Here is a 12,616-nt window from a genome sequence, read left to right as displayed (position 1 = left end):
ATTTCTGGCAACCATAGAGATCCTGTTTCCACTGTCGTAAAATTGTTGTTTGTGTCAAGGCTAAAAGCATGCACAGAAAGCGAATACGTAATTAGATTATTTATTACTCACATGGTTTAATTTATTTATCATTTAATCAAATCGTCGGCGCGTCAAGGCCTGCTAGTTTTCGTTTAAAAAACAACAACAAAAACAACAGAAATTCGATTCCCAAACTAACTTGTCAACTCCAAACAGGAACTAGAGAGGACGTCGATGCTCTGTGCTGTAAACTCGTCTTTCGAGGCCGGAATCAATCGCTTTGGTCCTCCGTTTAAACAGTTCCGTTAAGAGTCGGCCAGCGGGTTGAAGATGACGAGTTTAGCGGCTGCTGTTGCTGCTGCAGCTGCTGCTGCGGCGAACAGAGATCCCGCCGTGGACCGGTCCCTGCGCTCTGTGTTCGGCAAGTATTACGGCGAAGAAGCGGAGGATCCTTTCAAGTTGGGAAGAGCAATCTGTGCTTAATAATAATAATGCTAGGCAGCGTCTCTTTTGTTGTGCATTGACTAGAAAGTCCACGCTGTGCTTATCCATGGATGTGCGGTTGTTTTTTAACAAACTACATACACACACTGCAATACTGAATTGTCTGATTAATACTGATGTGTTAGATATATGACTATAATATATATCTATATATATATATATAGTCATATATAGATATATCTAGGATATTATATATATATATCTACAAATATAAAAAGGACACGATTACTCATGCTATGAGTATAACAATAGATACAACAGGTACTGAGCGGATTATGTCAGGAATTAAAGGTTAATGGCAGTCACGAAGGTCAGAAAGGCTTCCCAGATTATCCAGATTTCAAATCCCAGCTCACCCACTGACTCATTATGTGACTCTGAGCAAGTCTCTTAACTTAACCTCATAGTGCTCCGTCTTTCGGTTGAGACGTTGTTGTGACTGCAGCTGATGCATAGTTCAAACACCCTAGTCTCTGTAAGTCGCCTTGGATAAAGGTGTCTGCTAAATAAACAAATAATACTGCCCAGTTGTTACCAGCTGCCCAAGAAGTGTGTGTTGAGCAGTCAGTTACCCGTTTGTTATGTCCTGTTCTGCAGTGGGTAATATTCCATATGAAGCTACAGAGGAGCAGTTGAAAGATATTTTCTCAGAAGTTGGGCTGGTGGTCAGTTTCAGGTAGGATATTAATAGATTCACGTTTTAATGTAACCATCCTCATTATTAATAAATATGTATTTCTTATAACAGTTTTATTTACATATTTCAAGCATAAATTTAATAATGATTAATCCAATTGTAATGAAACGTGGTACGGACATTCCTGTGCACTTATTCTTAATTATGGGTTACAGAGTGTTCTGTCATGTTTCCTTTTGCTGTGTGCTTGGCCACTAGGTTAGTGTATGACAGGGAAACTGGCAAGCCCAAGGGGTATGGCTTCTGCGAGTACCAGGATCAGGAGACCGCCCTGAGTGCCATGCGCAACCTGAACGGACGAGAATTCAGCGGGCGAGCCCTGCGTGTGGACAATGCTGCCAGTGAAAAGAACAAGGAAGAGCTCAAGAGTGAGTCCCTGGTAACGTACATGCGTTTGCCGTGGAGAACGATGATCACAGAAGCTGCTTTGCTTTTTAAAACAACAAGGGATCATACACGCTCAAAGTGGTCAAAATACTAGCCAGGGTACAGGGTCAATTCCTGTATTTTGATTCCTTTTTAAAACAAATCCCTGATTCTAAGTCCAATTCCTTTTGAAGGAATTGATGTTTTAGAGACATTAATTGTTGTGCTTTCATGTGAAGCCAGTGTACCTGACTAACAGTGACTTGTTGCCACTGTGAGAAGGCAATTTTAACAGAGTATTGCTAATTGCAGTTTTGATCAGTGACATGTTGGAATTGATCAAAAGGGAATGAGAATTGGAATTAAAAAACAGTAACTGACCCCAACCTTGATACTAGCCTCCTTTTTGTATCCTTTTTTTTTTGCATAATTTGTTTGTTTCAGGCTGAAGTCTACTACAGATTGTAATGAATTGTTTTCTCGGTCAGTTGAATTGAATTGCTGAAATGTCAATTCATTCCAAGTTGTTGTCATCCATCCAGGTCGTTGTAAAGCAGCTGAAGTGTAACCCTTGCTTTGCTGTCTGTCTCAGGTCTGGGCACTGGTGCCCCGGTAATTGAGTCACCGTATGGAGAGCCCTGTAACTCTGAAGAAGCCCCCGAGTCAATCAGCCGCGCTGTCGCCAGCCTCCCCCCAGAGCAGATGTTTGAGCTGATGAAACAGATGAAAGTAGGTATCGCCACCAACCAATAACCAGATTCACCATTCACTTATGATCACATGCTGATGAAACTGGAAAGCGTTTCTTTTAAGTTTAGGGTTTTTTTTTCTTCCTATTTTAATTTTAATCTGACATTATGTTAAAGACCCTGCGACGCACTGTCGTCCTGTCCAGGGTGTAGTCCAGCCCTGTGTCTGCTGGGTTAGGCTCTGACTCACTGCGACCCTGCAAAGGATTAAGTGGTTAATGATAACGGATGGATGGATTATGTTAAAGAACGGTTATCCGTGATCTTCTAGTAAATCCGCAGAACTTGGGGGCGTTTTTAGTCACTTACCCGGCTTTTTATTTCTCTCCTCAGCTGTGTGTTCAGAACAGCCCCCAGGAAGCCCGGAACATGCTTCTCCAGAACCCCCAGCTCGCGTACGCATTGCTGCAGGCACAGGTGGTCATGAGGATTGTGGACCCCGAAATCGCACTGGTAAGGCACGCCCATGGCAGAGTGTTCATGCTTCTGTCTGTAGCGGGGATGAATAATATGCTGTTATCCTCCTGCATCCTCAAACTGTCTCTAATGGGTATGCATTTACTAATAAAAGGGGAAAGAAATTCTGAAACTGTGCAGTGTGCGACCTGCAAAACCTTTAAAAATAATATATCTTTATTTTTATTTATTTATTTTAATGGGAATGTCAGATGATAAAGACTTTCTGGAATCGAATTATTTATATATCTAATATGATAGAATGAATACATGATTCCAGAAAGACAATCTCTGTTAGTATTGGGACTTCCAATAAAACAAGACAAGACATACAAAACAAGAGTAATACCTTCAGCAAGCAGTTTGACAAAAAAAAAATTGTCACTGGAAAGAATGAAGTGGTTAATCATCCTAATTGATTAAAGTCTGTTTTGCTGTCTATGCCGGTAGATCAACACACACTTTTTTTTTTTTTTTAGAAAATGCTTCACCGGCCCACAAACATCCAGCCGCTGATTCCGAACAGCCAGCCTGGTCATGGATCCGTTCCGAACCTGCCTCTCAACCAGCCCAACCCTCCAGTGTCTCAGCCTCAGCAAATGGTAAGAACAAGTGGCACCCATCTCTGGATAGAAAAGAGAATTGTACCTATTTTAATGTAACACATAAGAATGTACGTTAAGTAGGTAATGTTTAGGCTAATTAAAATGTATTTGAATTCATTTATTTGTTTGTTTTGAACTTATGGATACATTATCTATTTTAAAAATCCTGACTTTGTTCTAGATGTGAAGTACACCAAATAGATGTTTCTGCGCTTGGATGATCTTGTAATGTTTAGGTTCTCGGCTGCCTCCATACAAGCAAGTCACACTTTCTATAGTCACTTTAATCAAGTTATTGTACATGCTCCAAGAAGCTCATCTGATTGTTTGAGTATTTGTGGAAAAGTTTTTCTGAAGGTAGAAGCTAGGTGTAGTCCGGGAAACATTGTTTCTGGGAACAGTACATCCAGCACGCACCAGGAAACTTCTTGAAAGCTGTTGCTGGGAAGCATGCTGGCAGGTTTGTAAGTGATCTGTGTATTTTTTGCTGCAATCTTTTCTGCTCTTTCTTCCTTCTCAGATGGGCATGCATGTGAATGGAGCCCCTCAGATGATGCAGCCCGCTCAAATCTTGGGAGGGGTGACGGTGCCAGGCCCTCTGGGTCCAGCAGGTAAGAGAGAAGGTGCATCCGTCGGAGATTCAAACACCAAGCTAAAGCTAGTCTAAAGAAATGGTTGATTAAAAACACGTCTAGTCATTACAGTGGTGCTGCATTAATCTTCTTAAAGTAAGCTCACTGGCCAAGCTGGCATGTGATAGAACGGTTCTTTTAGCTTTCACTGTGCACCACCCTAGTGTGCCACAAAAGAAAAGTTAAGTAGCATTTAAAAATGTATTCATCTGTCTGGCCACCAGAGGGAACTAGTGCATTTGTTCTGGTTTGCAAAGTTGCCTGAATGTACGTGGGAAGATTAGTCTTTTGATTTAATGCTAAATTGCGTTTGCCGGTTACAAACAATAAGCAGGCTATGTAATATACTATAACTGGACTGATTGGATGCTTTGGGGCTGTGCCCGTTGTTAATGCTGTGTTTGATCTGGATAGGTGGCATGCAGCAGCAAGTTGGCATTCCTCAAGGAGGTCCTGTACCAATGGACAGAGGGCAAGGTAAGGAGGCTCTTTATTGTAAAGTATATGCTTGGTTCATCTCCATTTTCAGTTTTAAAACTGTCATAGTGAATAGACAGGGAAGGGGCAATAACTAATGGAAGTGCCTGAAAGCTAGTTTTACTGACCCAGAAAGCACTCTGTTCTGCATGTGTTAGCAAGGTGCCACAAGATAGACAGTATTTAGGAAACCCATAATGCTTGCAGCAAACCCAATTATTATCCTTTGTATAACTGTGAAGTAATTCTAAATTCAGTCTTGAGGGCTGTTGCATTATCATATGTGGCCTAAGTTGTAGGTATGCTTACCGATTTAAATGGGGACAATTTTGCATCTCTAATTAGTGCAACAGTATATAGCTTTAAACTTTAAGTTCAAAGCATAAAACTCAATTTAGTAATTAAAAAAAAAAATATATATATATATATATATATATATATATATATATATATATATATATATATATATATATATATATATATATACACATTTTTTATGTATAGTATATATAAAAATGATGTCCTGAATCTTAATTAGTTTAACCTTGCAGCCGTTCGCCACTGCAAGGTGCTATAACCCCAACTAATGCAGTGAGTCTTTATTTTTCACTAAGCTCAGCTTCGGCTTGATTGATCTGCTGAGCTGTGGATGTACTTTCTATTGGGTGCAACAAGCTGAGCTTGTGTCTTGTTTCCTGTGTTTTATTTCCTGCTGACCCAGGAAGTCTTCAGCACTCGCCTGTAGGACCCGCAGGGCAGGCGCCGATCGAGCGGCCTCAAGGTATCCATAGCAACTCCTACCTCTGACCACGCAGGGTTAGGCTGTTGTATTATGGGGTGTCTGTGTAGCAGGTTAAGAACAAAGGCAGACACAAAAGCTTGTGAAAAGGTTATTCTCGTGTTTAATGCTGGAACAGAGGTGGTGTGAATATTCCAGTAGAAAGTTGTGATTTTAGTACCGAGTGTTGGGATTAATGGAGACGGTCTGCGTTTTTAGTTTGTTGGTGTTTTTCTGTTTGTTCTTTTGGTGATGCCAGTTTCTTCACACTCAGTAAGAAGTAAAATCCAGGCTAAGTACACTTTTCTGAGCTGAGCTGAAAATTTCAAATCAGGAAGTAGTTTTTCCAAAGTCATGCCTTAATGGCGAAATACATGTAATTTTATTTATTTATTTAAACAATTGTTTCCGTGTTTAACCAGTGTGCAGTGATTTCATAAAAAGCAGGAAATCCCCTCCATCTCAGAGTGGTTGTATGTTCATGTGAATTACTGGTTATACTGGGTGGGTGGACGTTACCTCAAGTTATTTAGAGCAGGGTTTCCCAGTCCTGGTCCTGGTGGACCCCTGTGTCTGCTGGTTTTCATTCCAACTGAGTGCTCAATTACTTAATTGAACCCTTACTTGAACTAATAATGTACTTAATTTGACCTTTTTAATTGTTCTCGGCTCCAAAAAAGTTGCCGATTTCAAGTTCCTTATAAAATTGTACCAAGAACTGGGCCTATAAGGAGATTCTGGTCTGCCTCTGTCTACATACTTGTCAAGTTTGTACATACACCAACCCCTCGTTATATCGCCGCTCGCTATACTGTGGGTTGGGATATATCGCGGTCCTGGAGTTGGCTCCCCATTTTTACTGTCTAACTGCGTATGACTTAGCTGCAATATACATAGGTACGTAGAATTACTGTTCGTTTTATTTCATCCAGCACATCACAAACAACAATATACAAAACAATTCAAAACAAAGCATTAATATCGTACTGTTATCATATACACACGCATTGCACAATAACACAAAGCAAATTAAATATCTACTTGCTGAAGCGGTTTTTGTTTTAGCCAGCAAGGTGTTCACTTGTGGCAGCAATAGACTTGCAAAAGCCACAAGGCAGTGACGTCAGCTCCCTAGCAACAAGCCTCCAGTGCTGGAGAATGAAGTTGATGAGAAACAATTACCCTCCACGGTACGAGTTAAAACGGTGTGCTGTTATTTATATGAAAACTGAGAAAAAGCAGGTAGCGTAGAGTATTTATACTGGACCCTGACGCCCCCGATAAAATGACTGAGTGGTTGTACAGTATTTATTTGTTAGCCTATATGTTTTTCTATGGATCTATCACGACCCTCGATATATAGCGGATTTGTGTTGGACGTGACCCCCACGATATCGAGTGGGCGGTGTATTTGTATCTGCTTTACCAAGATATCGATTCATTTTGTAGTTCCAACCAAGGTGAGGGATGTATATTACTAACGCTTGGTTTTGTATTGGTTTTGCAAAGTAAGACTGTTCTGTACCAGCACTATGCACAAGTCCGCAGCACATTACTGCTCTTTCAAGAAACCATGTTAATAGTGACTTTTGTGAGCATGCGGGGAAGAAAAAGCCACAGTATTCTAGATGACTATTGCATACATTTATATATAATTTATATTTTGCATGATAATATCAGTGTTACAGACTCAGACATATCATGTTGTATATGTACAGATACTTGTGTTTGCACATAAAGGTATTCATTAATATGTCTAGTAACTGTATATGTGTGTGCGTGTGCGCTTTATTGCTTCTTCCCATCATCTCCTGTTTTCCTACCTAGCGTGGGGCAGTTGCAGTTGCTGTCCTGTTATTTTTATCTGGACAGTGCTAACGGTGCTCTTGTTGTCTGTTTTGCCCACCCCCCACAGTGCCCATGCCAGACCCCCGGGCCCCCATGAGAGGGGGTCCCCCAGTGGCAGCTGTGCCTCCCCGAGGCTTGCTGGGAGACGGGCCGAATGACCCCCGAGGGGGCACCCTGCTCTCTGTTACAGGGGAGGTGGTAGAGCCCAGGTAGGTGGAGTGTCTGCACTGATTCTTGGGGTATTTCACAAACCAAGAATCGTAGACTATCAACACAGACCACATGGACTGTGTTATTTCAATAACATGGCATTATTTGGTCTTCTCGACTGGTTTAGCAACCTATAGAGCGCAGCAGGATTAGCTGATCTTCACCTGGCGAGTTTTAACTCTGCCCCCTTCTCTCTCTCTCTCTCGCTGTTTCAGCCGGGGGGGCTTCATGGGTGCACCACCTCACCAGGGGCCGCCGATGCACCTCCCCCACGATGGACGAGGCCCCCCACCAGACAACCGCATGGCACACGACATGAGGGGTGGCCCTATGGGAGAACCCAGGGGCATGATGGGAGAGCCCAGAGGACCAATGATGGATCAGCGAGGGCCGCCAATGGAGGCCAGGGGTAGGTTACAGTGAAGCAGCAATCGAGAAGTATGATCAGGATTCCGTTAGTGTTTCCCTTTAAGTATGAATGTAACTGAAGAATGCCATTGTGTTGCTATTAATTCCAAGTTATAAAGTATACCCATGATGTGTTTCAGGAGGCCGGGATCCGAGAGGGGTTGAGCCCAGGGGTCTTGATCCCAGGTGCCCTGTCCCTGCACCCAGGGTCCCCATGCCTGGTGGAATGCAGGGTCCGGGGCCACACAATATGGGAGCCAGTGTGCCTCAGCCTGCCAGACAGGTAGAGATTTCTTTACCTTTCCTCTAACCTGCGTTTCCAGTTTACTCCTTATTGCAGTGGCCACCCTTGGTGATTTAATGATCAATTAGAGAAGGTACCATTTGACAAGGATCAAGGTGAGTCAGGGTTAGAAACCCACATTAGTCTTGCACTCAGTCCTGGGTTTCAGAACTACCCTCAATTCTGTATATTATTTAAAGGATCAGAATTATCAGGACCAAGGTGTTAACTAAAATGTTCCTCCCCTGTAAACCTACAGACTCCGGTGAGGCTTAGTGTGCTTGCTGTGATAAGTGCATAGATTTTCAGGGTCTGATTGTTCAAGGTCAGGTGTATAATATACCAAAATACTTCTGATAACCAGGGCTGAGTACAGTGAGTTTTCACCCCTGTCAGGGTCAAGAATGAAGAAAAGGCATAACAGGAATACAGTTTGAAAAATACAGATTGACTTTCCTCTGCCAAGAGAAGAAATTGACAAGGTTGGCTATTTGAGTTATCTACTTCTGATTTCTGTTCTGGCAGCAATGTGATCACAAATAAAACAATGGCAATAAGAATCCAGCACAGAGACCAAGAGTGATCCCCACACAGTACATGCTGAAGCTGTTGGAGATGACGGGACTACTGATTACACATTACACAGGCCAGCAGCAACGTTGCAATCCCCATTAGAAGTGTTCTGGTTTCGAAGTCACCTCTGATGTGTTTGTTGTGTTGCAGCCAGCGCCCGGTCTCCCTGTGGGGGCACAGCCAGGAGGTTTCAGCCCTGCCCAGAGTCAGGTGACCCCGCAGGACCATGAGAAGGTGAGCCCTTCAGTTCATTTTAGTCTAGAAAGTTCCCTGTAGTGCTAGAATGACAAGAGAGCTTGTGAAAGTGGTTTGTCAGGTATTGTCCATAGCAGTCCATATGACTAACTGTCCTGTCCCCTATGCATGTGTCCAGGCTGCCCTGATCATGCAGGTCCTCCAGCTGACCCCCGAGCAAATCGCCATGCTGCCACCGGAGCAGAGACAGAGCATCCTCATCCTGAAGGAGCAGATTCAGAAATCAGCAGGAGCCCCCTGAGAAGAGAGGGGAGGGGGGGGAGGTGAGGAACAGCCAGGAGTTCCATTTTAAACAACTAAATGCTGAAGGAAGAGCAAATATCTCAAAAGACTGGCGGCAATTAATTGCAGAGCACCCAGCAGCATGTCTTGCAAAAGGAAAAGTGTTTTTAGAAGCACTGCAAGGCTCTTGCTGTACATTTGCCTGCTGCAGTGTACTCTGAATCATTGGTTTTATTATTAATAATGTAGGTTTGCTATATATATAATATATATATATATATATATATATATATATATATACTGTATATTAAGACCTCGCAGATTTTAAAGTTTCTTCATTTGATAATGTTATTTTAGTGTTACTGTTTAGTGTTTTACTTGGGTGGTGTAAACAATATTAGACACTACATGCATTGCTGTACATCAGCCATTTCTCTTGCTTGTTGTCTACTCTGTGCTAAATTAACTATTTAGTTCCCATTAGGTCCCATGACCATTCACTGGGTTTTGTGGGAAAGCTGTTTATACATGGCTCTACACTGGGGGACACAACAGAGAGAGAAAGCTATTTCCAGTACAGAAAACCAGATCAACCAAGTTTGCAGTGGCTCTCAAAAGTATTCACCCCCCTTGGACTTTTCCACATTTTATTGTGGTACAACATGGAATCAAAACTGATTTAATTAGGAGTTTTTGCCACTGATCAACACAAAAAAAGTCCATAATGTCAAAGTGAAAAATAAAATCTACAGATTGTTCTAAATTAATTACAAATACAAAACAGAAAATAATTGATTGCATAAGCATTCACCCCCTTGAGTCAATGTTTGGCAGAGGCACCTTTGGCAGCAATTACAGCCATGAGTTTATTTGGATAAGTCTCTACCAGCTTTGCACATCTGGACACTGCAGTTTTTGCCCATTTGTAAAATTGCTCAAGCTCCGTCAAGTTGGATGGGGACCTTTGGTGAACAGCAATTTTCAACTCTTTTCACATATGATGTGCAGTGTTAGGCTTGCGCCAAACATATCGCTTAGCGTTGACGCCAAAAAGCTCTATTTTGGTCTCGTCAGACTATAGAATCTTCTTCTACTTGATCTCAGAGTCTCCCCGAGATTTGATGTGAGTTTTTTTCAACAATGGTTTTCTTTTTGCTACTCTCCCATAAAGGCCAGTTTTGTGAAGCACCCGGGCTATTGTTGCCGTATGCACAGTGTCTCCCAGCTCAGCTGTGGAAGACTCTAACTCCTTTAGAGTTGCCATAAGCCTCTTGTTAGCCTCCCTGACTAGTGCCCTTCTCGCCCGGATACTCAGTTTTTGAGGACTGCCTGTTCTAGACAGATTAACAGTTGTGCCTTATTCTCTCCATTTCTTAATAATGGACTTTACTGTGCTCTGGGGGATATTCAATGCCTTGGAAATGTTCTTATATCCTACCCCTGATTGGTGCTTTTGAAGAACCTTATTCCAGATTTGCTTTTAATGTTCCTTCATCTTCATGATGTAGTTTTTGTTAGGAAATGTACTAACCAACTGTGGGACCTCCCAGAGACAGGTGTGTTTAACCTGAAATCATGTGAAACACCTTAATTGCACACAGGTGGACTCCATTCAACTAATTATGTGACTTATAAAGACAATTGTTTGCACCAGGGCTTATTTAGATGTGTCATAGCAAAGGGGGTGAATACTTATGCAATCAATTATTTTCTGTTTTGAATTTGTAATTAATTTAGAACAATTTGTAGATTTTATTTTTCACTTTGACATTATGGACTTTTTTGTGTTGATCAGTGGCAAAAAGTCCTAATTAAATAAATTTTGATTCCATGTTGTAACACAATAAAATGTGGAAAAGTCCAAGGGGGGTGAATACTTTTGAGAGCCACTGTAACTCCTTTAAACTGAAAGTTTCTCACACACGTCCCGTATTTAATAAGTTATTTAACATCCAACAGCATTACTGGAATTTCAAATATAGTTCTTTGTCTTCTCAGGGACAGTTTGCTTACAAGTCAGTGTAAATACAGGAAATGTTTGCACGAAAGCCAGTTACTCAAGACCTACAGTGTTTTATTCTTTTGGACAAAGCCAGTATTGTCAAGGGAGAGTCTCCCTCTTTAGCACTGTCAGAGATGTGTTTTCAAATGCTTCTGGTTCGCTTTGTCATTGGCCAACTTTTTTCTCTCTCTTTTTTTTTTTTTATTCCAGCACCCCTGTCCCATACAGATATAACTGTTTCCATGGAAACCATGTCACCTTCCCAACTTGTGACCATGTGGGTGCTGTCTGAGTCCAACTCCACAATAAAACTTTTTATAGTGTTATTTTTTGTTTGTATTGCTTGGGGATGGAATCGAATGTTAGCGGAAACAAATTAAGTGTTCTTTGCAGCTGTTAAAGGCTTCAACAGAAACGATCTGAGAAGAAGGTCTCAATGGGGTACAGTAAAGACACATAATGGCTCAGTAGACATTACATGCTGGTACTGATCCTGGGTTAGATTGTTCTTAACAGTGTAGCTTGTCCACAACTATTCCCTTTCGTGGTCTTGAGACTGAGGTTGGCAGTGAAATCTGCCTTGCTTGTCTGTCTCGCCCCTGCTCAAACCCACTGATCCGGGATTCCACCTGTGAACTCTCAGAAGAGCGTCCGTTGAAGTTTCAGTATTCTTAATGTCTTGTTGCTTGTAAACCAACAGTTGCACAATAAATCTTTTTCTTTATCTCTTCTAGATTTGCCTTTGTGTCTTTAAGAAAACAAAGTAAACTGGTAATAAGCAGCAAAAAAAAAAAAAAAAAAAAGAGCAGTGTGAACTGAATATTTGTATTGAGGATAAGATATAATCTCTAGTGATATCTACTGCACTTTTAGTTTCCCTTTTAGCAGGAAATGTTATGTGTGTACCGCTCCGTTGAGACCTCTTTATCAGTGTATCATCTTATTGAAGTCAGTCTTACTATATTCAAATGAATAATCATTTTTTTGTTTTTCTTAAGTGATGTGTGACGTCTCTCACCTAACAAAGAAATGTCACATGGTTTGCAGCTTATGGAAAATAAAATTCAACGAAGAATTTTTAGTGAACAGAAGAAGGAAGTGCACTGACTAGGGGTGACTAAGGTGGGAGAACCAGGAAACTGCAAGAAAAAAAAAGTGTTTTTTTTTTGTAATCTGTGGAAAGGTGAAATTACTCATTGGTTTAATTACGAGGTAATAAATCAACAGGTAATAATGTGCAGTTTTGTATCTGGGATAGGTACATTGTGGCTGTTTGTCCATCCAACTGGCTTTCTGGATGTAATGTTAACAGCTGTCCAGCTGTAATGAAACTGGCTAAAATCTAGTTATCACCAGCTCTGAGTGTAACGCAATGTGGGTGTGTAGCGTCTGTCTGTCAGTCACTCCGACTGGTTATCTGTGTGTCACACTTCCGTTTTTACATATATTTAAAGCCCCTTGTCAAATCCTGTTACCCCTTGCAGGATTGGGTTGAGTTGTGGGGGACATGCATTTATATAATGTGATGTG

At 41.5% G+C, this 12,616-nt stretch overlaps 1 protein-coding gene across 3 annotated transcripts; it reads left to right on the top strand.

Annotated features, from left to right (window-relative positions):
* Positions 1–349: 349 nt before the first annotated feature.
* Positions 350–11,815, top strand: cstf2 (cleavage stimulation factor, 3' pre-RNA, subunit 2). 3 transcript variants are annotated; one of them, XM_041255888.1, is made up of 15 exons: positions 350–442; positions 1,123–1,201; positions 1,421–1,590; positions 2,181–2,317; positions 2,671–2,790; positions 3,273–3,395; positions 3,919–4,009; positions 4,445–4,507; positions 5,229–5,288; positions 7,201–7,342; positions 7,559–7,752; positions 7,892–8,034; positions 8,758–8,841; positions 8,981–9,125; positions 11,297–11,815. In XM_041255888.1, exons 1-14 carry the CDS (start codon positions 352–354, stop codon positions 9,101–9,103), a joined length of 1,620 nt encoding a protein of 539 aa, XP_041111822.1. In that variant the 5' UTR covers positions 350–351; the 3' UTR covers positions 9,104–9,125; positions 11,297–11,815. The 3 variants fall into 3 exon arrangements, 2 of the variants coding, with proteins under 2 accessions (XP_041111822.1, XP_041111823.1); XR_005950633.1 differs by lacking the exons at positions 8,981–9,125; positions 11,297–11,815 and adding an exon at positions 8,431–8,516; XM_041255889.1 differs by lacking the exon at positions 5,229–5,288.
* The last annotated feature ends 801 nt before the right edge of the window (positions 11,816–12,616 follow it).

This window comes from Polyodon spathula, chromosome 7, assembly GCF_017654505.1.
Source record: "Polyodon spathula isolate WHYD16114869_AA chromosome 7, ASM1765450v1, whole genome shotgun sequence".
Classification (NCBI taxonomy): Eukaryota; Metazoa; Chordata; class Actinopteri; order Acipenseriformes; family Polyodontidae; genus Polyodon; species Polyodon spathula.
The sequence above is the reverse complement of the archived record's forward strand: the minus strand, read 5'-3'. Positions and strand labels throughout refer to the sequence as shown.